Here is a 25288-nt window from a genome sequence, read left to right on the forward strand (position 1 = left end):
TACGTCATATATCAAACTCATCTATTTGCATGATCTTGGTGTCATGACCTATGTTTTCTACGTCATATATCAAGGTCATCTTTCTGCATGATCTTGGTGTCATGACCTATGTTTTCTACGTCATATATCAAGGTCATCTCTCTGCATGATCTTGGTGTCATGACCTATGTTTTCTACGTCATATATCAAGGTCATCTCTCTGCATGATCTTGGTGTCACGACCTATGACCTGTTTCGTACGTCATATCTCAGGGTCATCTTTCTCTATGGTCTTGGTTTTATGCCCTATGACTTCTTTCCTACGTAATTTCCTAGACATTTGATAAACGATAAACAATCTTCGCGTGCAATCTGTTTGGGCTATCGTAAATACCCATACAGATCAGCAACCGATATCGTACAGCGGATTACTTAACGATTTAAAGACGTAATTGATTCTCCATCGGCTTGAAACTACTCAAAACCTCTCCATTGGTCACCCTACTGTCTTAGTGGACATGCAAGCACACTGCTAAAAGCGTCTGGGTTATTTAGAAGACGTGAATATTACGCCGATTGGGATCTTGATCGAGTCAAATTTATATAGGCTTAGTTAACCAAAACCCACTAGACAGCTTGACAGCGACAGCAAGATCTTATCAATGTTCATAAGGACGGATATGAATAAAGTATACGTTGTCATAGTAACGGGGCCGAACTGCCACCTCTTGCTCCGTAACAAAAACACGGCATACTTTTGCTTCATTTTGAATAAGGCAAACTTCAATGAACACCAACATTCGAGGTTTAGTGCTAAATGTAAGCGGTCAATTGTGAGATGCAATTTGATTGGTCAAATTTGAGGTAATGGATTTTAATCTCGTGTCTGTTTTGCTGTGAGAGTTTTGATTGGCTGGCGTGCTGTATGATTAGTATCCTATATTTGTTGCAAACAGCAGGCTTCCCCGCATAAAGACTCTTAAAATGAATGTGTCAATTTTTTCTAAAAAGCTCTTTTCTCGTTTCCAACCTGGAACTAACCAATACAAATCCTCATAATCGACAATGGAAATGATTTAATAGCAGGGACTAGTGTTTGGGAAGCGATTCTAGGAACTCTACCACGATAACTGCGGAGAGCTACACTGAGTAAAAGTAAGTCTTTATAATAATAATACATGACTGCCGTAATAGAATATTCTACATAACTATTCGTGAATAACAAACTATATAATTAGGTCAAGTGAATCCCAAAGTAATGCCTCAATAGGAGGTAACATAATTTTACTTTTGAACTATTTTCATGTCTCTTAAAAAATACGTTTTACGCAGTGACCTCATGGAGGCTCTGCAGGAAATTCATAAGCAATTTTACAAGAATGCTATTTAATATTGTAAGCACACTTGATCTTCCTGTCTGAAAAACCAATCGTCAGACATGTGAAGAAAATAATCATAACTATGTTATTAATTGGCTAGAATATAGGGGCTAAAAAATTTTTTTTTGTGTAAGCTCCAAATAATCGAAGATATCTGATGGATTTGTCAAAATTTATTAAAGATGACATGACATAATTTTTCACTGGGGCTTTAGCCTTGAAGATAGAGGAAAGGTTAATTCAAAAGAGTGATGGAAATAGAGATGGAAATCTTAAAAGGAAATACTACGTATTATTTATAAATTCATATCTTGAATAGTTATCAATGCCATTGTGGAAATGATAGCACACAAAAAGCTATTTGTTACTCGGTAATATTTATGTATCAAGACTTCCAAAAATGTTGCATATTCTTAACCTGCTTGACGTTTTTCATACGAAGTCAAACTGTTGTTTAGTTGGAGAGTACCGCGTTTGGTCAGCCATTTTTTGTCGATTTGATCTGTACTATACTGAAGTAAGTTGATATCGATCGATCCATTCTATGTTCAGTGGGATGCTCAATCTGTAGGTCGATTTTTTAGTCCTTACGTCAATTTGTTCGGAATTTGTAGTAAGGAAGTGAAATTGGTTTATCGGTTGATCACAGGTTCGTCGATAATGCTTCGGCCAGTATATAATTTGGTTCGGATATTCTTCATTCAGTTTGTGGTTGGTTTGGAGAAGAATGCGTTGACTACTTTCGCACGGTTTGTCGGCCATTCTTCGCAAATCGGTCGTTTCTCGGATTTCTTAATTAGATGATCGTTAAATTGAGAATGACATATTTCTTTTTGAATTACTGTTTGGGTAACAACTTTTCTATGCCTAAAAGAGAGGGTAAGAAATGCGGTCGTCATGTTGGATGTCAAAGAAAGGCTTTTCCTCATACAGCGTAGCTGGTGTGACGTCGCATGCTAAGCACAGAAAAAGGTAAGGGCCGGGGTAAGGGCACGGAGGGAATGAAAATTTCTTCTCAAAAAAATTGGAAAAATGAAAAAATTGGAGCTCCACTCTGAAATAAAGCAAACAAAAGAAACCTGTGGGCTGATCAAAGTCACAGATTGAGTTGATCATGAAATTTAGCATGTTTTGTTTGGAGCAAGGAAGACCTGAGAAGCAGGACAATACTCTGAATATCTATACTTTACTGACCTGCATTGAATGCATTTAATAAGTGTGAGGTTGAAAAAATATTAATTAAGAATTACATGTAAGAAACTTATTACACTGATTGCAAAATCACTCAATTATCCCTCGCGGTGAAATTTCCTCGTAAATATTGGGTGATGAAGGCTTTTCATTAAAGCTTTAAAACCGACAAAGGCCAAGGAGGAAAATTAATGTCTTCGCGTATCAATATAATGATTAAAAATATCTATGACTATCTAAAGTTAAAGCCCATACATCGTAGACAAGCGTGGGACGTAGTTACAAAATAATATTATAGACATCTCGTCGTTCAATCATCCCTAGAGAAAGACTTCTACTTTCATTGTCTTATACAAGGTTTTTCGAATCATGTTATAAAACACGGTAATGTACTGAATGCGTTAAAGTGCAAATGAACCCTTCGACAATACTTTCAGTACTGATTCTACATAAAGTAAATAGTTGAATGGTAAAATATTTCTTGATCTAAGTGATGCGTCTCTAAGTTATGAAGGTTTATTCTTCCAATATGCTAATAAGTGTGACGTCTATGAAGGCTTAAGCAAATATACAAAATTGAACTGGTTCATAGAAACAGTATTTAAAAAGCATCATTATTTTACTCATGGTTTACATGAAAGCTATTTTCAATTCGTATTTTCAAAATGGCCAGCATTTAGTATTACTAGTTACAACAAAAACACTCAAACACCTTACCTGACGTCACCATCATTAACATATTGGAAGTATAAACCTTCATAACTTAGAGACGCATCAGTCAAATCAAGAAATATTTTTCCAATCAACTATTTACTTTATGCAGAACTAGTACTGAGAGTATTGTCAAAGGGTTAATTTGCACTTAAATAATAAAGCCATATTTAAAGGCTAGTTTTCACGTCGTAACATTTCAGTGCCGTCTTCTTCAAGAACTGATTTTTTTGTTGCTTTTCTTGTTATCGCTTTTTACATGGTTTATATTAACCCTTTTCATATTCTAATTATACATTATTGTGAGTTTTTGGGGGAGGGGGGAGGGGGCTACCGGATGATAAGGAGATGCTACAAATGCATCCTTATGGTTGGTATGTAAAGATGTATAAGAAACCACCAGATTGTTTTTGTTTTTGTCGTTTTTTATGTTATATCCACATTCTCTTTTTCCTCAGTATTTTCTGCCTACCTTAGTTAGTGATTTTATCGTGACAATTCCATTTCCGTGAAAATGTTTTGTCAATTTAAGTGAAAATCATAATCGACACCTTTCAAAAATGAGGATCTTTATACATTCAATTGAAAAATCGTTGTCGGGTTCAGAAACATTGAACATAAAAGCTGAGACTGAAATGGCACATGGGAAGTACGTTAATTAGATGTATGCTGCGACCGGCGACCCGTGGCATCATCCACTGTTTTTAATACGCGTTTGGCATTCTAAACCGACTGCATTGATGGCGCAAATGAATAAATTATAATATAATTATGTCATTTTCCATGTGCCATTTCGGTCTCAGCTTTTACGTTCTATATTTCTGAACCCGACAAAGATTCTTCAATTGAGTGTATACAAAACAACCCCTGTAAGTTATGACCACGACATATTGAAAGATTAAATCTTAGCTTTTCTAGCGATCTGTCTTAATCATATATCATCGTCTTAGCGAATGATCATTTTTCTTATCATTTTATTTTCTCATTGTGCAATGAATTACTTCATAACCCAGGTCTGTTTACAAATCGTTATCCAAATCAAATCATACTACGACTACAACTGAAGAAACTGACATACTGGCTGTCATAGTGCGCGCTAATTGGTCCGGCAGTGACCAGTACGGATTTATTAAAATGAGTAGTTCTGGCACAAGCTCCCAAGCAAAGGATTTTCTTATGATACGATCCATACGCAAAACCGGCTTAACTGTAAGAGAAAGAAAGAAAAAAAGAAAGAAAGAAAAAAAGGTTATCTTAATGTGGTTTACTTTCTAATTGGAAGTTGTTGACGTCGAATCATGTGTGTATAGGAGATGATGTAAACGAATTTGAGTTGGTCTATGTTGGCATAAGATATCAATAAGACAAACACACTGAAACGTTGGTGTCAGAAATAACGATCAGTTTCAAAAAGATAGTGATGTTCTAACGAGGTACGGATGTAAGTTATTGAGTGAAATAGATGAATGTAAATAACGAGGTACAGATTTGAGATAAATAAGAAAGAAAGTAGACGTGCAAGCTGGATAGCCCGATCCAAGCTTCCAATACCAAAAACTTCAACTGTTCAATAACTTGCAAATTTGCGGTGAGTATTTAACAAACCACACGCAAATCGTTTTCTCATAAGCATATAATCAAATATTATATATAATCATGATTTTGCATTATTGTGATAATCTTTTTTGATGATACAAAGTCACGATTATACACAATATTTGTTGATACGCTTGTGCGAATGAAGATCACGTATGGTTATAATAAACACGTTTCAAAATTATCTTGGATGTAACAAGTTTGGACAAAAAGAGTTGAAAAGGTTTTGGTCATTTCATTAAAAAATATAATTTTTACCCTAGAATTATTATCTAAATAAGCTTGCCCCCTCTGTACAGCCCTCCCCCCTCCCTCGACCCCAGCACAAGGCTGGTTCCAGCACGGCTTTCTCTAGACAGAACAAACATTGTCGCTGTGAGGGTTTCGTCGTAAGGCGACTTAAATGTGTTTGACATCAAGATATCCGTAGGAACGCCAAACTTCTCAACAGTTTTTTTCTAAGATTGAAGGCTAACGCTATTTTCAGTAAGTGATATATTTTTGTACCATATTATAAATCGATTGGTTGAGTCACGTGACTACATGTTAGTACTGCTAAAATGCAAATGAATACCAAACAAATAGACAATAATCTTTTTTTGGTGGAATTTGTGCCTATATGGAAAGGTATATACTAGCGCAACGCCCTTGAAGGACTTTGTTGTAAAACAACAACTAAAATGCATGGTTTGCACATATTATACGCTCCTCGAACCGCAGATATCAAGAAGCTAACTTTTATAGATACAAGCAACAAAAGAAAAGGCCGTCCAATAAAAACATTAATAAGAACAATCTACCAAAGATTTCAGGAATATCAACCATCACAGATTCTCAAAGAATGCTTTAGACGCAACCATAATAGCTTGGCTTCAAAGTAGTTGAACTTACTCGAGTAAAGTGAGAGCTGAATGTTTCTCTAAGAGAAATGAGCAATACATTGATTGATTGATTGAGTGTAATGCATGTAGTTTCAAAATATGATATAAACATGCACTGTGCATATAAACCAGTGGTGGCGTAACGAGAGGGTGGCAAAGTTTTACTAAACTTGTGGATATGGCGGTTAACCCTAAACATGAAACGCGTACGCGTGTGAATAGCGGGAAAATATGGTACACTGCCTTCCTGTGACTGAGACCTAACTACACAATAAAAACTAATGTCAGGTAACCAGATTGACACAGAGTAATTTTCATGTAGACCCTTTCTAGATCAAATTAGAAATATCTACGCCCCCGGTGCATGGTGACCGCGATAGGCCGCCATTGTCCTCTCGCAGTCATCAAAGTAGCCTGGGAAACGTCGCGTGACTGGACCCTAAGAACGGCTGCAAAGGAGGCTACTATCCAAGCTAATCACGATAATTTTACACAGAGAGATGAGACTCACGCACGATCAATCTAATGAAAACTATCGATAAGGATTAGCGCTCTCTGGATATAATGATCCAAACAATGATCTCTCATAAAAACACTGCACGCAAAACACGGTTAAAGTTACATTTTGGCCGCGCGCATGCTTCCTTCATGTTTCCCATAGTTTATTTATTTGCAAAACATTGCCACGCACGACAAACTTTGCTTCCGAGAAACAAGACATATTTCTGCAGTACGACAGAAACCTTTTTGTGTTTCCGCGCCGAACGGAAACGATTTTTACCTTCGTTTCCCAATGTTTCCTAACAGACACCTTTGAAGACAATTAAGAACATGTTCTCGTTTCGCCAGAGGCTTAAGATGACAGCTTGGCGCCCACTTTTTTCCGTAATACTTAGAACCTGAACTTCAACTTGAAAATTTTCTTTAATCACCAGATCTGTGATGATTTTACCAATCAATCTAGTGAATTCATTAAGCAGCTGTTTTCATAAGACGTAAAACAAACTTAGAAACTATAAGTAATCTTCAATAATAATTTCTCTATCTAGTCAATGATCGTTCGATTCAATGAGGTTTCTGTACTTGAAGATTATGCTTTGACCTATTTCTATTGGATGGTTTTCAACCATTCCCAAGAGAATTAAATAACAAGACACGGTGGCCATGTTGGAGGATATAACAAAAGGAGGATATAAACAATTCTTTTGTTAAAATCCTCCAAAATCAATAGACAAAACAGAGACAAACTCTAGACGGAATCCATTCACAAAATACAGATTCACCTAAAAAGAGTCTAGGGCCTGGGGATTCTATACACTTTTGACTGTTTGGACTCTCTAAAATCAACCATCTTCTGCTGAAAAATGTTGAAAGGTGGAAAATAGACCATTAAGATTACGAAGAGTTTTGTTGTCTTTCTCCGTCTTTATTCTGGCATTTCATAAAAATGAAGAAACAGGTCTAAGTTATCATCAAAATTATCGTTTACCGGCGATGAGGACTGAAAGAAACCGTGAAGGCCTAAATGTGATTGGTTGATAAGAACGTAGTCATGGAAACGGTGATATCTTCACATGTAACGGATATGATATCTTCACTGAGTAGAATGTACGAGATTTTAGACACCTGATAAACATGGTAACGATATTTTCACATGTGAAAATATCAGTTTTTCGAAAAGGAGAAATATAAGTACTTTATAGATAATTATATGATAAAAACAGAATATTACATGAGCGCTTGGAGATACGAAATTTATCTTCTCGTGCTGAAAATCTCTCACTCGTTCGCTGCGCTCACTTGTGAGAGATCTTTTCAACACTCGAAGATAAATTTCGTATCTCCGCGCGCCCATGTAATATCCTCTATATATATAAAACCGAAAACTTCTTGAAATTGGATAACGAAAAAATAGTGTACTATGATTTGATTGGTCGAACGGGACTTGACCAATCAAACCATGATTACCTCACTACAAGTATGTAAAGTCCAAAATATCTCCATCAACCACTACGCATGTCTCTAACTGAGATAAAAGCTTTCTAATCAAGTAGAACCATCTATTGACTGATTACTGATGTATACGAACACTTAGTACCATACATAGTATCCATCATGTTCACCGCAAATACTCACGTGAAATATATTTCTGTACCTCAATGCTGTAGTCTCTCCTCGGCTTTCCCCCTGACAATGATCATATATGAAGACCTGTGGGCTTAAAAGAAGATGAACAAACATTTATTATTTCTAAATGTTGTAGTGAGTGATTATCTTAATATTTAGTTGACTCAACTAGACTGCTCAATTGCTTACACTTTTATGCAATCTTATGCGTCCACTGTTTTTTAAAGTCGAAAAGGACACTTTGCTTCGATAGATAAATTGGATTGTATGAAATTATGTGACGCCATGACCGCCTTGTTTGTCAAGTAACAAACTGTGTAACCTTGTTTTTTTATTTTACATCATCCAACTTAGCAATAATGCTTTTTTGGCCTTTTTTCTATCCTCGTGGAAAGAGCTTTAAGCCGCAAGTAGGTCATTGATCATGGAGTTTTGTCATTAGCGATGACACGCTGATGCATCCATAAAGAGCCTCGTCAAACGTCATTCTTATGATGCTATTTTGCATTAGTTTGCAGCATTAGTTTGCTGCCAAGACTGATGAACATCTTTCCCCCGTTTTATATCAAGTTATACATTAAATAGCTCTAAACATCTATTTCTTTTGTTTTCAATTGTTTCATTGGTGCTTTTTTCTACTAATTAGCTTAGTACTATTTCACGGATGTATGATTTGCAAAAATATTGTGACAAGATTTTTGCGCAAATTAAAGCCGGCCTGATAGCTTCACAAAGGAGAAGTAATAATAATAATAAAAAAACAATTTAGTGGACTCTCTCGAGGGTAATGCTGTACAATTTCAAACCTTGTAACTTTGCTTGAGCAATGTTTGAGAAGTTGAGAAGTTGAGAAGGATAATGAATGGAAATCAAATAAAGAATCTTCAATATTCCGAAGCGCGTAAAAAAGGAAAACCTTTTATTCTGCGAGCAAGGATGCCCCATAAACAAAGGAATTATTCTCAAGGGAATAACGCGTGGTCTAAAAACGGAATGCTCTAAGCAAATCAGTTAAAAACTCCATGACTGATTCGATTTCTACACATTTTGATGTCTGGTTTACGCGTTTTGGTTAAAAATGAGAGTTTTATTCGAATTTAATTTTAATAAAAAGGTTCGGTATTTTTTAGGGCGTAGGCTGTATTTGTTTTATTTTCTGAGTTAGTCATATTCATCTATTTGATACTATTTATGTATTTAGCCACAAAACATTGTTTATACACGACTTTCAAAAATGGCCGCCAAATTCGGTTGGGACAAGGGACAATTGAATGGAAGCGGGGTAAGCAAGGCCTCATTAGTAAACAGAGTCTACCCAATACGATATTTTGTGTCAAAGACATTCACCCTTACTTCAATAGACTCTTAAAAGAACTCGAATTGGTGAAATGAATGACTTTGACACAAAATATTGTACTAAGTAGACTTTGTTTACTAATGAGGCCTTTCTGACCTTGCTTTCATTCAACTGTCCCTAGTCCCAACCGAGTTTGGCGGCCATTTTTGAAAGTCGTGTATAATGCGTTTATACTTGGGGCACTTTTTTGTGTGAGTGACGAATGCGTATTTTTAGCAACAGATCAGGTGATTTTTTGATAAGATAATAAGAAATTGATTGAGAAGAGATATATTTTTGTAAGATTAAAGATATGCGTAGGACGCAAAAAAAAAACAACAACATTAAATGAAAGTTTTGAAAATAATCGGTACATTTCCTCAGCTTTTTCTACATTTAATCATTAAACGACCATGATGAACCGAAATGGCACTCAAACGATGATAACGAACTGACACATACAACAATTTTCCTATAAGTTCTAATAACTACGTTGACGTTTTTCGTCAAACATTGGCAAAAGATTAATTTATCTCAGCTATAATTTAGCTTATTTATGTGTTAAAGCCGATTAAATTCACACTAATTGTATTTTTTGCATTTTTTAAATGAAACGGTGACATCATGAGTCACGCAAGATGATGACCTCATCGCAATATTATAAAAAAGAAAGAAAGAAAGAAAGAAAGAAAGAACATAACAAACAAAGAAATATAAAGACACGTAAACAAACAAACAAAAGCACTAAGGTACTCTTCAAAAGTCCACTAGAAACAAACAAACAAACAAACAAACAAACAAACAAACAAACAAAGAAAAAGACAGCAAAGTAAGAATAAAGTAGAAAAAGAGAGGAAGTAAGGAAAGAAAGGGGTAGGGAGACATCTAGAATAAACAAAAGAACGAACTAGAACATTTGTCAGAATAAATTAAGTGAGGAAGAATTCAATCTACAGAAATAAAGTAAAAGATATAAGAATGCTACATAGAATGGGCAACACTGGTGGGGGAAAAGAGCTGTAGAAGCGATTTGAACTGAGAAGCTAAACAAAGAAACCGAACGACAGAAAAAAAACAGGGGACATTCTCCCTAAATCAAGCTCTTTAATCGAAGTATCTATTAATTATTCATATTCACATGTGTAATTATTATTATTATTATTATTATTATTATTATTATTATTATTATTATTATTAGATAATCATTAATTTTTGATGTGCTGAGATTTGTGAGGGATGCGTCTTGCCAAGCAATGCGACAAACTCATTCATATGCAATGACTCTTTCTTCCATAAATTAGACTTTGTGCTGAATTTATTACTCTGTAATTCACTTAATACACCCACCTGTAAATAGCAAGAGGGAAGTGGCAAGAGGATTAATGTTGTGGGGAAAATCGTGTTCGTAAACTGAAAAGTGTACGCTTTCGGGGACCAAAAAATGGTCAAACCGCCGACTCCAAACGCCATTTATATTTGATGGGTTTTGAGTTAATTGCAAGGACTTTAGCATAGAATGTAGTGATATAATCTATTAGATTGACCACATAATAGAAGTACTGACATCGATTTGCCACTGCAGTTGTAATTGGTTCCTATGCCACTAGATCTTTCTCTAAGGCAAAATACAATCAACCTTGTTGATAATGACTCTGGGGACGCATGCGATTCGTCAGCCATCTTTCTTAAATCCAACATCACTCTACGTTTAAGAAAGGTAAGATTTGTAATAGCTTCAAATAAGTTACATTTATTATTCCATATCTCCCACGTATAGCAACTAACCGAGCGAATTCAGCGCTTAAATTGCCGGAAAACCAACTTCGCAAATCAAATCTCGGATATTTGAATGTGGTTGAAAGCAAGAATCGGAGGAATCGAATGCTTGATGGTCGAAATCATTAGCACCGTCCTCAGCTCCATAGCGCTGAAAAGAATAAATTATTCAACGTACAAACCTTGAATGGTTAAAAACAAACCGTTGATTTCTGCAAGGTTGGATTTTGCTTCTGGTATATAAAACATTTGTTGGACTCAAAAGTTGAAAAATTTGAACTTACAAATTACAACAGCTTTTCATTCATAAACTTTTAATTTTTGACTCTGCTTTTGAACTGATAACAGAAATATTTTAAGCAATGATTTCATTGAATATTTCAGTCGTTATATATGCTGGAAGTAGACTATTTTCTTTGTATCCCTCTGCGGTAGAGCTTTCAAAAAATGTTAATATCCCTTTCTGTTCGCTTGGCTGTTTGTAATCGATAGCGATCAACATGGCAAGCGACGACGGCTTACCATTCTTGATAACAATCTTTTTCTTGTACTAAGCCGATATAGCTGATTAAATAACGAACTGAGTGAGTCCCAAATGTATTCATGCTTTGAGTCAAGTATTTAATTTAAAGAACCACGACCTGCAGACTGAAGACAACGAAGTAGGAAGGTATTTTTTGTCTAATTCAATAACACCACGACACTTTTGAGTGCACAAGTAATGTCTCCTTGAGTGAAAAACAATGTTAGAACAACTTCACAAAAATTGCTATAATTTTCCAACGGGATCATCAAGAAACTATGCCTTAAAACGAGAATGGAAATTATTTTAACAATTCTATAAATTATTTTGAATTAATGTCTGTTATACTTTTCTCATTAAATTTTCAACTGAGATGGCATATGCACTACAGAGCGAAAACGAAATCGTAACTTTTTTTTATGTAATTCACTCATTCTTGAGGACTTTCTTTATTTATCTTTCGCTGTCTCTTCTTAATTTCTTCTTTTAAGCATGTTTAGCTTATTCAAGAGCATGTTACTTAATTTCTTCACTTTTTAAAAATAGCCATTAATGCCGGACTTTGCGTCTTTGCTTGTGTTTAGCTATATTTTAGAGGGGAGGGGAGGGGCGGTATTTTTAGTCATGTTGTTGGTGACCATAGGTATATTAGTTCTAATCGTGCCCAAGCTTAACTGCAATACTTGACCTTGTATTTCAATACCATACTTTTTGCTCATACAGGGTGCGAAAATAGTAATATATTATTGGTATAATATAAGTCCTGACAGAACCAACGTTTTCTAGGCCTTCATTGAACAAATAACTTAGAGAGAAACCCTGCGGGGTACATAGTAAATAAGTGTGAGTCTTTTCGCCTTGTCACTATATTGCAAATATTTCATATAAACATGACTAAATCATTGGTTGAATTTCCTTTTAACAGGAATAGACCTATCCCGAATTCGCTTGACTGGCCACGAAACAATGGTTTGAAGTCGAGACTGGACTTGATTCTTTTATTGATCAAGTTCAACCTCGACTTCAGACCATTGTTTCGTGGCCAGTCAAGCGAATTCGGGATAGGTCTATTGAAGTAAAAAAAAAAGGGTGCAAAAAGGCTTTAGACAAGGTTCATAGATCATTTTAGAATCCGAAAGATAAAGTTTTAATCAAAAAATACTCATGATGCATGCATACATATTAAGTCTAACTCGGCTTGGTTACCGTTTCTCTGGTACATTTGACGCGGTACGGCTGGCTTTCGTGTTGATATTCAAAACTGACATCGTGGTTAAGACATTCTCACCTCCTGCACGTAGCACAATGACAAGAAAGAAACCATAGAAAAAAAAAAAAAAAAAAAAAAAAAAAAAAAAAAAAAAAAAAAAAAAAAAAAACGAACTACGGCACGCATGTATAGGGATCACGTAGAAAAAATTATATAAATACATAAAAATCAAATTGTCAAATTGTAATGTTGCTCAAAATTTTTTTAACTTCTTCGGTCAAAAAAGGAAAAAAATCTAATCAAAAACAAGCTAGCAAGGGTATCTTATAAATTTTAATATTTTTTTGACATATTATTTAATATATGATCAAGAGCTAGAATTTTTGTCTAATATATGTTTAGCTATATACAAAAAACATGTCTCTTTCACCGAACATGAATATACGTATATCAAGATAAATATATTAAAAATCGATGCAGAATTTTCCGCTGACTTTTTTGACTTATTATTAAAAGAAAAAAGAAAAAAAAAAAAAGAAGAGTCAGAATCTTTGCATTTTATTTATTTATTTTTTTGCAAAATTATGTCTTTTATTAAAAATCTATGCAGATTATGTGATAGCTTCGCGGATATTTTCCTTTTTGATTTTCAGATAATCTTGTTAGTATATAAAAAAGAGAAGAGAAGAGAAGAGAAGAGAAGAGAAGAGAAAAGAAAAACATAGTAACGAAGTAAAAATTGGTTGAAGTTTTTGCAAATATATATATGGCTATATATATATATAATATAAACCACATTTGTGTTAGGTGATCTCTTGGCGGTACGAACGTCTATTCACGTGCTCAAGAGGAAGGTCGATGAAATATTTATCAGCGTTGATCGACCGATGCATAGATTGACAGCCGAAAAGACCTAAAATATTAATACGTCGTCTTCTAAAATAAATGCCAAGAATACAAATTGGCCTGATTTTTTTTTAATTACCCATACCTATTTTTGCATGTCAAAGAGATAACTAGATAAAATTTACTGTGAGCTTCGTCGGTGATTCTGATGAAACAGTAATGATAAAAAGGTAAATTATACACCGTGAAAAGATGAAAAAACTTACTGACGTTTCGGACGCTAGTCCTTCCTCGGAGTAAAAGATTTTTGTATGCATTATTTTTGAATGTACTTTATCGGCCGTTCACGTTTATTGCGTGCCGTTACTTTTATTTCAGCAATTGAAAATCCGTATTTCCCCCCCAAACTTTGAACTTGTTTACAAAACACAGTTCTCTTAGGGCGTTTTAAATTTCCTTTTGTCTCTTTTCCAATTCAAATTACTCCGCTTCATTCTTGTGATGTATACTTTCCACATTTATGAAAAATTTACGGTTAGCTAAAGAGTATTTTTACAGTTGGGATAAAATGATTGCATTGAAATCTTAATTGGTCCATAGATCAGTCCGTAAAACTGAAATTCAAGCATCAAAACAATATTTCTAATTTCTCATAGAACTTGACTTCATGTAGTTGAATAAACACATCAAAGTACGTGAAAAGTAAGCAGCAAATCGATCATTGAGTACTAGATAGCTAATCTTATTCTATAGAAAAAAGATAATAATCCCTTCTATATCATTTAGAAGTGTTTCTTAATCATTTCATTTAGTTCATCTTGAAATGCAAAACCCTTTAAATTTGTTTTATTTGTGTTTGGAGCCAGTGGGGGTACAAGAATATGCGTCATCCCTAGATAAGCCTGAAAATGGATTTTTCTTGATTTGATCATGAGTGATTTGTATTTATCATGATCATTCCCAGGTTTTGTCAAGATGTCTAGGATCCTTTATTCTGGTTGTTATCTGGCTTTTATTGCCGTCGGTACGTTTCTCTCCATTCAAGGTGAGTAGTTATTTCATTATATTTTGGTTATTCTGGCTTTTAAGGTTGTATAGAATATGTCTGTGTTATGAGAAGTTGTCATGAGAAAAACGTTTCTTTTTGCCCCCTTCTCCTATTTCGCCTTCTAGTTTTCCTTTTCATTTCATGCTTAATTATGACCAAATATGCAAAGTTATCAATTGCATAATTTGGAACCGTATAAACGAATAAGCAATTCGTCTCCTTAAAAAAGAGAGAAAGAAAGGGAAAAAATACAAAAATTGAATGATAAAAAGAAAGCTGCAGCGTGTGTCATCACTGTTCTCCAAACACGACCATAAGAAGCAAACTAGTTAGAGTGGGTTTTTATCGGTTTCATTATCATAAGGTAAACCAAGATCCTTTTTGCTCGGCATTTGGAGAAAAAGATTTGGAATTGTATAATATTTTGTGGCTAGACAAAGTGCGATGGAAATCTTAGTGCATTAGAGGTACAATGAAAAAATAAACACTCGTTAAAGGTCTTTCATCCTACATAAAGCGACCTTTTAAACGAAAATTAAACTTCAAAACGTTTGATGATAAATGGCATTATCGTACAAAAGTGGTTTATTCTTAAATAATATGACGCTGTTGAAGTTGCGCGTTTTACTTAGCATTCATTTAATGGCGACTTTTTTAGCAGACCTTTTGTTTTTAGTGCAATTATTCCAATTTCTTTATCTACGTTGATAAGATAAACCTAAATTTAGTCGATTTTATGTTTGGTGGAAAGGATCCTATCGCGTAAAGCGGTAAACATAATAACGTCTACGGGCTTGGCTTGCGTCACACCGGCACAGGCGTAAATTATAATAGTAATAATAAAACAGTTGAAGGAAATTGATTGATAGCTTTATAATTGTCTATAAGGAAAGTTCGTTTGGAGGCGTACGTCAACAGCATGCATAATTGTAATGTAGGAGCCAGATTTGATCTAGAGTAGTAAGTACAACTCTAGAAAATCAGCCCAAAAATATCATTGTGATTATTCTCATCTTTATCAAACTAGAAGGATCATTTCGTGTACGTATGTGTGGCAGTTTTGGAGGGGACTTCGTCATAGCCAATACGAACAACATCATGGACATCAAAATCAACGTAGGAATTGGCGCTGTTTGTTAAATTAACACAGAAAATATAGTCGTAATCAATATCTTTTGACCCGTGATATATCTAGCCTTCTTGAGATCCGGCGCCATTTTGAAAATCAGCACTTGTCTTGATGATGCACCCTATCTCCTGGCATTATAAATGAAATGGTGGTCAACATGGTCATCAATCATGAGCATCACATAGTCTTGACATTATCTAACTATCTATACGATTTAAATTTAATTTTAATCTTTCATTCTAAACACAGCAGGGTATCGAGTACCAGACTTGAATTACGGCTATATAGTAATTATCCACAATTATTGATATGAAAATTGACAAGCTCACTTTGATAAATCAAGACAGAAAATCTTTCAAATTTTATAATCAAAATGTTAAACTTTTAACGAACAGCAATAATCTTGTTAGATTCAGTGTAGCAGCTCTCTCATATATCAAATTGAGCTTATCCTCGCAGTATATCAAGTAACTTATGCAGCTGCGAATTTGAAGACTCTGAGTCTTGAGCAGGATTTGAAATCGTGCCCTTATATAAGCATCATCAACAACAACAACAACAACGACAGCGACGACAACAACGACAACAACGACAACAACGACAACAACGACAACAACGACAACAACGACAACAACGACAACAACGACAACAACGACAACAACGACAACAACGACAACAACGACAACAACGACAACAACGACAACAACGACAACAACGACAACAACGACAACAACGACAACAACGACAACAACGACAACAACGACAACAACGACAACAACGACAACAACGACAACAACGACAACAACGACAACAACGACAACAACGACAACAACGACAACAACGACAACAACGACAACAACGACAACAACGACAACAACGACAACAACGACAACAACGACAACAACGACAACAACGACAACAACGACAACAACGACAACAACGACAACAACGACAACAACGACAACAACGACAACAACGACAACAACGACAACAACGACAACAACGACAACAACGACAACAACGACAACAACGACAACAACGACAACAACGACAACAACGACAACAACGACAACAACGACAACAACGACAACAACGACAACAACGACAACAACGACAACAACGACAACAACGACAACAACGACAACAACGACAACAACGACAACAACGACAACAACGACAACAACGACAACAACGACAACAACGACAACAACGACAACAACGACAACAACGACAACAACGACAACAACGACAACAACGACAACAACGACAACAACGACAACAACGACAACAACGACAACAACGACAACAACGACAACAACGACAACAACGACAACAACGACAACAACGACAACAACGACAACAACGACAACAACGACAACAACGACAACAACGACAACAACGACAACAACGACAACACGACAACAACGACAACAACGACAACAACGACAACAACGACAACAACGACAACAACGACAACAACGACAACAACGACAACAACGACAACAACGACAACAACGACAACAACGACAACAACGACAACGACAACAACGTCAACAACAACAACGACAACAACGACAACAACAACAACGACAACAACGACAACACAAAAAAACTTCAATCAATCAATCATTTTAATCATTATTCCATCCAAGAGATTACATACTGAGAAGAATTTGCATAAAGAGGAATATGAAAAATAATTACGATACATTTACAATACATTTATATGAATTTAGTATAAAATATCTTTCTCAAGGACGGATCCAGCCAAAATTTTAGGGGTGGCTAATTGAGTTTAAAGGGGGGGGGGCTAATTGAGTTTCTTCCGTCAACACAACGGAAAACAATATAAAATAGCATCATTTTTTTTCTGCTGAAGGGGGGATTTCAGCCCCCCTTTGCCCCCCTGGATCCGCCCTTGTTTTGGGCTGCCTATGTATAGCTAAATTATATGGGTTATGAGGCCGCGTAGCTAAATTTTCACGAATTTCGAATTCCCTGTGTACAGGATTAGCATCGATTTCATATGGAATTACTTTGAATATTCCGATGTCTTCAAGCTCCAGTGAAGGTCCATGGTAACGTTGTTTGTAGAAGTTGTGCATCCTATATCATAATTTTGTTGGTATTTGTGGATAGTGCAGTTTTCGTATGACTGTGAAAAGCTCAGTGTCGTAAGCGTGAGGCCGGCCGTGACCGTGATGCTTTCTAGAATCTTAATTGGCTGATTTTTTTCACGCGTAATGTGATTGGTCTGGCATTGCCGTGACCTTGGCGTGACCGTGTCCGCGCCGTGTTTATGCCGTGTTACGGGTATTTGATTGGATAGAGAGTAAATTCTCGTGCAATGTGATTTGTCTGGCGTATCCCTAGCCGTGTTATGGCCGTGTTCGTGCCGTATTATCGTGTACTATTTGTACACTGAAATGCATGAGGCTAACGCCTGTATTAATGAATCTGTGATCAAGGACCACAGCAGTATTTGACTAATTTGAAAACGGTCTATTATATATCACTAAACATTTGAAAGATTTTCGTGTGTTTATGTTCCCCACAGGTTTTTCATTTAAGCATTTCCTTTGATATCCCGCCATGTTGAATTGAATCAGTGGTTGTTAATGCGCACGTTCATAAATGTGTTTCTGCATTGCGCATGCTCAAACGGTCCTTTTCGTCTATTTATTTGCACTTGGGACAACCAATCAAAATTTAAGATGAATGGATAGATCTTGGTCATTGACAATTATAAACTCAATTAATTCTTATTTTTTCGTTTCTAATTCCGCAAAGTTTATTTGTATGGTTTGACATTGAAAACATGGCAAAGCAATTATATAAATTTATCTGTAGTGGTAAATATTATGAGAAACAATGATGAAGATTTGAGTTAATTTGAAAGTCGAAAGCTCAATACAATCAACTCTCGCCTTGCGGACACCCCGATATTACGGACACCTTGATATTGCGGACGGGAGAAAAATCCCCGACAAAAATACTGACAAAGAAATGGCCGTAATAATTTTCGCTATTACGGACGCTCGCTATTACGGACATCAAGTGACGGTCCCGAAGGTGTCCGCTGTAACGAGAGTTGACTGTAAATGGCTTTCAAAATCAGTGTACTGTGTCTCAAAATTTCACTGCCTCTTTTTCTTTTTGAATCGCCAAAAATGTACATTTTATTAAATTTCCCCTCGTACATATTTTCCCTAAACTTAAAGACAAATGAATAAATAAGATTGGGAAAATTCCAGAAAATTCAAAAGTAAACTAGAACGGCATCAGGTAAAAACTGTTTTCCACTTTTATGATTAGTAATAGAATTGCTTTGTCCTACAGCATTTGCTATGTCGCACTTTGAATGAAATATTAAAACTGTCACACAGCCGTCCCAATTTGAAATAACCGCACTCTGATCGCACTTTGAAAAAGCGTCTTGGATGCTCTGAATATTGTATTAAAGACGAACGTACAACAGTCAATAAATGGTCAGTGTGGCATCTCAATCACACATACTAACGTGATAGTTATTAGATTTGGAGCAAATATTTGGCTATTATTTCTCTCTGTGACCAAAGCATTCACATATTAATAGAAAAGTGTTCATATTGTGTCTTTCCTTTCCGTATGTTTCTCTTTTATATTTGATATTTGAATTCTGTAATTCGAGTTGAAACGATCCGGAAAGAACTCTGGGGTGCTTATCTTTTACCATGAAAAACCGGCAATATTCTGGTTGGAAAACAAATGGTGTTTGTCATTGCGATCGGAAAGTTCCAGAAAACTCGGTCTTCTGATGATGAAGGTAATCTACTTTTCTCGCTCTTTTTGGTTCTTCCGGTAGACGCGTGACCATTTCTAGTAAGTCAAATTTTCCTGCTCTTTTCTTACAATTAGCCAGTGAATTTCAAAACGGACGCGGATGGATTGGCTTAAATGGTAAGCACCCCTGGTTTTCCTTCCTATTGAAAATCGAACCCACAACCTTCCGCAGTCTTGGGAAGGCACGGGTGACATGCCCTGCTAATGAGACGCCTCTCACCAATGCGACCCGGTTTTTGATTCCTGTATATCGTGCTTGGCAGTGTGTATGTGAGTAGAGTTATTGGTTTTCTTCCTTGATTCGAGAGTTTTTTTCCGGGCTTTCCGGTTTTCATCCCTTCAAAAAATGCCAATTTAGTCTTCGAAGATAGGGTTAATCTCTCATATCTTCTTTCGCTCTATAATCGATTGAATTATTTATTTATTTATTCTAGCTAGCGAAAATCGTGGATCAGATTTCCATCCATCATCTCCACCTCTTTCTATGACGTTTGAACTCCATTTATACTGATTCTTACATTTATACATTACAGCAAAAGAATGTGAAGTACTTGGACAGAGTTATCTTCATTATAATTATGCGTTTTGTTCTTTTCGAAGCAACTCCTAGTCCAGAGGAAAAACTTATCAACGAACTGTTACAGAAATACAGACAAGAAGCCAGACCCGCAGTCAACCCAAATATCACGACTAATGTTACGTTTGGGATGGAACTCGTGCAGTTGGTCAATGTGGTGAGTTTCGTTGATCAAATTTTAAATATTCAACTCTACATGTCAGAGTCCGAGTGAAGGGTTTAGTGTGGCTATAGGGATGGGGAAGGGGGGGGGGGGGGGGGGGAGAATTGATCAACCAATAAACTTTATTTAAAGTAATAATATAAAATAATTGAGCTAACATTTGCCCCTATTAAGGTAGAGGGCTGCGGTCCATCGAAGAAGGGTGGGGTGGGGGATACACAATTTTTTCTTGCCCGGCAGTAACAAACGTTGTACTCATGTTCTTCTAGAACGACAGGCATCAAATGCTAACAACAAACGTCTGGGTTCGTCAGGTAAGTGTCGAACCATTATAGAGCAATTTTCGTATAACTGTAAAAAGCTCAGTGCCGTGCCGTGTGTGTGCATTGCCGGGACCGCAGCCATATTGAATGATGTTTGCTGTGGGGCTACTTGCAGTCTTTTTCGCACGAGTTCGTACAATAACTGACACCCCGTAGTAAATATGTTTGGCCTAACCTTCCCTTATATTTACATATTTCTAAGTTAGAAAACCAATTAGAAATCGGCCATAAGGAACGTAACTCGGAAAAAGCCTTTTTTTTCTAGTTGATTTCTTGATAGACCTAACTCGTCGCGTCTTGGTGCAGTGTTTACCCGTTTCAGACCAAGTTTCGTTCCCTAGAAAATACGTTTTCTTCTTTGAGTTGTAGTACACATATTTATGTGTCTTCTCTTGCACAACTGTTAAACAAAGAAAGGATACTTGGTAATGACTAGTGCTCTGTATTGTTAAGACATTGCAAGGAGACGAACAACCGTTAAACAAAGAAAGGACACTCTTGGTAATGACTACTGCTCTGTATTGGGAAGACATTGCAACGAGACGAACGTCCGTTAAACAAAGAAAGGACACTCTTAGTAATGACTACTGCTCTTTATTGGGAAGACATTGCAATGAGACGAACAGCCGTTAAATAAAGAAAGGACACTCTTAGTAATGACTACTCCTCTGTATTGGGGAAGACATTGCAACGAGACGAACTAGGTCTATTTATTTTTAAGATGTAATTGCATTCATGGGGTGATTGTATGATTGTAAGGCACTTCAGCCATTACGAGTTTAACTCTATACTTTTGTTAACCCACTGCGTGTAAAACCAAGACTTTCAATGACTTCTAGGTGTGGAATAATCAGCTCCTTACGTGGGATCCAAACCAGTACGAAGGAATTATGCAGATAAGACTGGACCCAAGTAAAGTATGGATTCCTGATATAGTGCTTTATAACAGGTGTGTATGTCTAAATCAAAAGGCGGTACGGACACTCTGTTTTCTAATTGGTGGCGGGTTATATGAATGTATTGCAAAACGAATATATTCAAATATCAGGGGGTAACATACTCAGAGGTTAAATTATAATTTAGCGTGTTAGCGTATCGAACCCGAGACCTTAGAGGTCAGTGAGAGTTCATTGAACTTCTGTTACGGCACCCAGTCATTCCCGATTTAGATCGGAATTTCTCTTCGCAAAACCTGAATAGACTGAATACTCCCCTGATTACAGCCCTACTTCAATCTGTCTTCATTCTGTTTTCATATAGTGCTAGCAGTGAGTTCAGCGGCGGTACAGAGAAATACAAGACGCCCGTCATTGTGAATTACGATGGTATTAACAGATGGTACAGCCCTGCTTCCTTCACTAGCACATGTAAAATTGATGTCACATATTTTCCATTTGATGAACAAACTTGCTCCATGAAATTTGGTTCGTGGACGTATGAGGTGAGCTGAGTTAAAATCATATGGCTTGCTTTCATCTTGAATGTCCAGCCTCGACCTTGCAAATCATATGCAAACAAAAACTATGCATTTTTGGGCGTTTTTTCCACTTTTGAGAATTTAGAAAAGCATATCTTATTTTATATTATTTAGAGTGAATCAATAAACATATATTTCCAGTTACAGTCAAAACGACTCAAGCTTTTCCCCCTATAGGTTTCATTAACGATTTCATTATTCGAGTATTGAAATTTATTATTCTTTCCAAAAATTTGAAGACACAACATTCGAAATAATAAACGATTCAAAACTCGAATTCTAATTGGATTATTCCATAATAAGGAACACCATAATCCAATCAGAATTCCAGTTTTTAATTGGTTATTATTTCAAATCCAGAGTATTCGTATTCTCAGAAAGAATAATGAATTTCAATATTCAAATAATGAAAGCGTTAATGGAACCTAGGGAGATTAGCTTGAGCCGTTTTGACTGTAAAGATGAAAAGGAAAAAGAAGAATCAAAACAGGATTAACTCTAGTTCGAAATGAGAAAACAAAATTATGCCAATAAATGATGACACACTAACTGTCACACTTCCTGCTTCTACAGTTGCCTTGGAGGGGAGGGGAGAGGGAAGGATGATTGAAACCCTATTTGAGTTGTGGCTTCAATTCTTTTTTACAGATTATCCATCTAAACATGCTCCCAGAAAATGCCTCAATGAGGTCTATGTACATTGAAAGTGCAGAATGGGACTTGATATCAGCTTACAAGACACGTGCGGCAAAGTTATACCCCTGCTGCGCCAACGAACTAGTTGACATCACTATGCATGTCCAGATTAAACGAAAACCACTCTTTTACCTTTTCAACTTGGTTGTACCCTGCATGATTATTCTCTCCATGATACTCCTCGGCTTTTTTCTGCCTCCCGAGTCAGGCGAACGAATAACCTTGAGCATAACTATCCTTTTGGCAATGGCTGTGTTCTTACAGCTTGTTGGAGAGAGCCTGCCTCGAAATTCAGAAACTATACCCTTATTAGGCACCTTCTACATAGCAATTATGGCAGAGATCTCTATCTCGCTGATGCTGACTTGCTTTGTTCTAAACATCCACTACCGAGGCACCGGTAACTCAGCTCAAGAGGTACCAGTTTGGGCCAAAATCCTCATCCTTGATTGGCTCGGATATGTTTTGTGTGTTCGAAGGTCGTTCAGAAATGAAAGCAATCAGCAATCAAATGTCCCGGAGAAACGCTTCGTTGATGGTCGTAATAAGAAAGGTTACTCCGTATCTCTGGCTTACGAGTATGCAGACATGAACTTTGCTCCATCCACTAACTGCCATTGTAGCCGCTGCATGCACGCACGCGGGCTCGTGTACAATAACCCCGATCGCAATCATATACATAGTCCAGACATGCCCAAGTTTATTGACAACCGATTCCCTGGTGAAGCGTCTCCGACGGGATCTACGGGCTGGAAACGGCGGCAAAACGAGCCCAATTTAGCTGAAGAAATTAGCGTTCTTTCCAACAGCATTCGCGAACGAGAGAAAGTCGAAAAGCATCAAGAAGACTGGAAATATTTTGCTATGGTGATGGATCGGATGTTTTTCTGGCTGTACTTTACTACTATTATTATATCTTCACTGACGATTATTCTACGCAGACCGTAACATCACAAGCGTGCCTCTGGTTAGGGGTTCTTAGAGAAGTTAGCCGTCGATGCTCTAGCTTCCCGATTCTTGGCATTTGACACCTGGTCCTCTTCTTTACGGAAAAGAAAACCATGCTGCCACTCATTGGTAATGGAAGAAGAATATTCTTATGAAGGTATTCCAAGAGTAGAAACCTGCTTTGCCGATTGAATCGACAGCTGGCGACATCATGATGCTGTTGTTGCCGTTGCAATGCAGCAATTTACATCACTTGTTATCTATAGCAACCGTGACGTAACTAGAGCAAAACTGACGTAACTATGACAACGATCCTGTGAAATACACTATGTGAATGGAAATATAAATTGTTGATATTTTATAATAAGATTTAATTAATTATGATTTAAATTATTGACTAAAGTGCTAATTAGAACACACGGACATCGTAATGTTTGTACATTTAGAATTGTTTATTGTCTATTGGTACGGGCATAATTAGTATTTCATCAGTAAAAGACCCCTTCTTACTCTAATTATTTACATAAAATAGATGCTTTGCAGGATAGGGCTCTTAAGTTTGTTTACATTACGAATATGGATCCCGTGAAAGACATGATTGAAAAATCAGATTTAAGATTATGGGATAAAATAACTGAGCCTAAACACCCTTTATTCCATCTGCTCCCACCCAATACGTTGTCCGGCGTTGAGCGGCCCGACAAGTCTATGCGACTGGTCCGAAAGGAGCTATGGGTGGAAATAACATTTTGCCTTTTTTTTGTTGTTGTTGCTTACTATAAATCACGTGACTTTTTGGAGTTGACTGGGAGCAATTAATATGCAACTAGCAACTGAAAAGCCAAAACATGTCAAAATAAGTCCTCAAAGTATTCTCACCATTTCTATCGCCTGAAACCTCAAGATCAAAATAAGCATACAACCTCCATGGCTGGTCATCATGGTTTTCACGCAAACTACTCGAATTTGAGTTACTTTGGCGCTATGCTACTAAAATATAACAAAATAAACGGCTTTTGAAAATTTTCATACTTTGAAGCAATATTTTGTCATTAAACACAGACTGAGTGGTATAACGAGCTGATCTATATGGTATCTTACCTCGTCGAAAATGGCATGCCGCTAATCTGTACTTTAAAATAGTCAATAAAACGGCGTCTACCATGAGTGAGAGCAATGGACAGTGATTGAAACGTCAGTGCCTAATTTACATATTAGTCATTTACATATTGCCCTTTCATATGGGCATGCACAGACATTTTTCTGCCGGTAGTAAATTTTGGTGATTAGTTGTTTATATTTTGATATATGTGTTTCTGTTTTACTGTATGTGTTTGTAGACGTTTTCATCTATTATCTTTATTGTAGTTTTACACTTTAAAAGTGATAGTCACAGATAATTTATTGATGGGTTGCACATTAAAGTGAAACGGATTTGAATTAGAAAACGTTGTGAGATTGAACCAACCCCTCCGCCGCCAAGGCCTGATACTCAGGTTAGGAAATTCCTTTTTCGACGCCGCTAGCCTCTGGCAAACCAATACATGGAC

General features: G+C 36.5%; 1 protein-coding gene across 6 annotated transcripts; it reads left to right on the forward strand.

Annotated features, from left to right (window-relative positions):
- The first annotated feature begins 977 nt into the window (after positions 1-977).
- Positions 978-24905, forward strand: LOC116299522 (neuronal acetylcholine receptor subunit alpha-10). 6 transcript variants are annotated; one of them, XM_031708184.1, is made up of 7 exons: positions 978-1134; positions 14520-14600; positions 20155-20288; positions 20564-20608; positions 21457-21566; positions 21878-22058; positions 22743-24905. In XM_031708184.1, the coding sequence occupies exons 2-7, from the start codon at positions 14531-14533 to the stop codon at positions 23736-23738; spliced, it is 1536 nt and encodes a 511-aa protein (XP_031564044.1). In that variant the 5' UTR covers positions 978-1134; positions 14520-14530; the 3' UTR covers positions 23739-24905. The 6 variants fall into 6 exon arrangements, with proteins under 6 accessions (XP_031564044.1, XP_031564043.1, XP_031564051.1 ...); XM_031708183.2 differs by lacking the exon at positions 978-1134 and adding an exon at positions 1974-2330; XM_031708191.1 differs by lacking the exon at positions 978-1134 and adding an exon at positions 4643-4848.
- Positions 24906-25288: the final 383 nt, after the last annotated feature.

This window comes from Actinia tenebrosa, unplaced genomic scaffold, assembly GCF_029948245.1.
Source record: "Actinia tenebrosa isolate PJP-AT-01 unplaced genomic scaffold, QUT_ActTen_1.0 PGA_scaffold17__23_contigs__length_9995812, whole genome shotgun sequence".
Taxonomy (NCBI): domain Eukaryota; kingdom Metazoa; phylum Cnidaria; class Anthozoa; order Actiniaria; family Actiniidae; genus Actinia; species Actinia tenebrosa.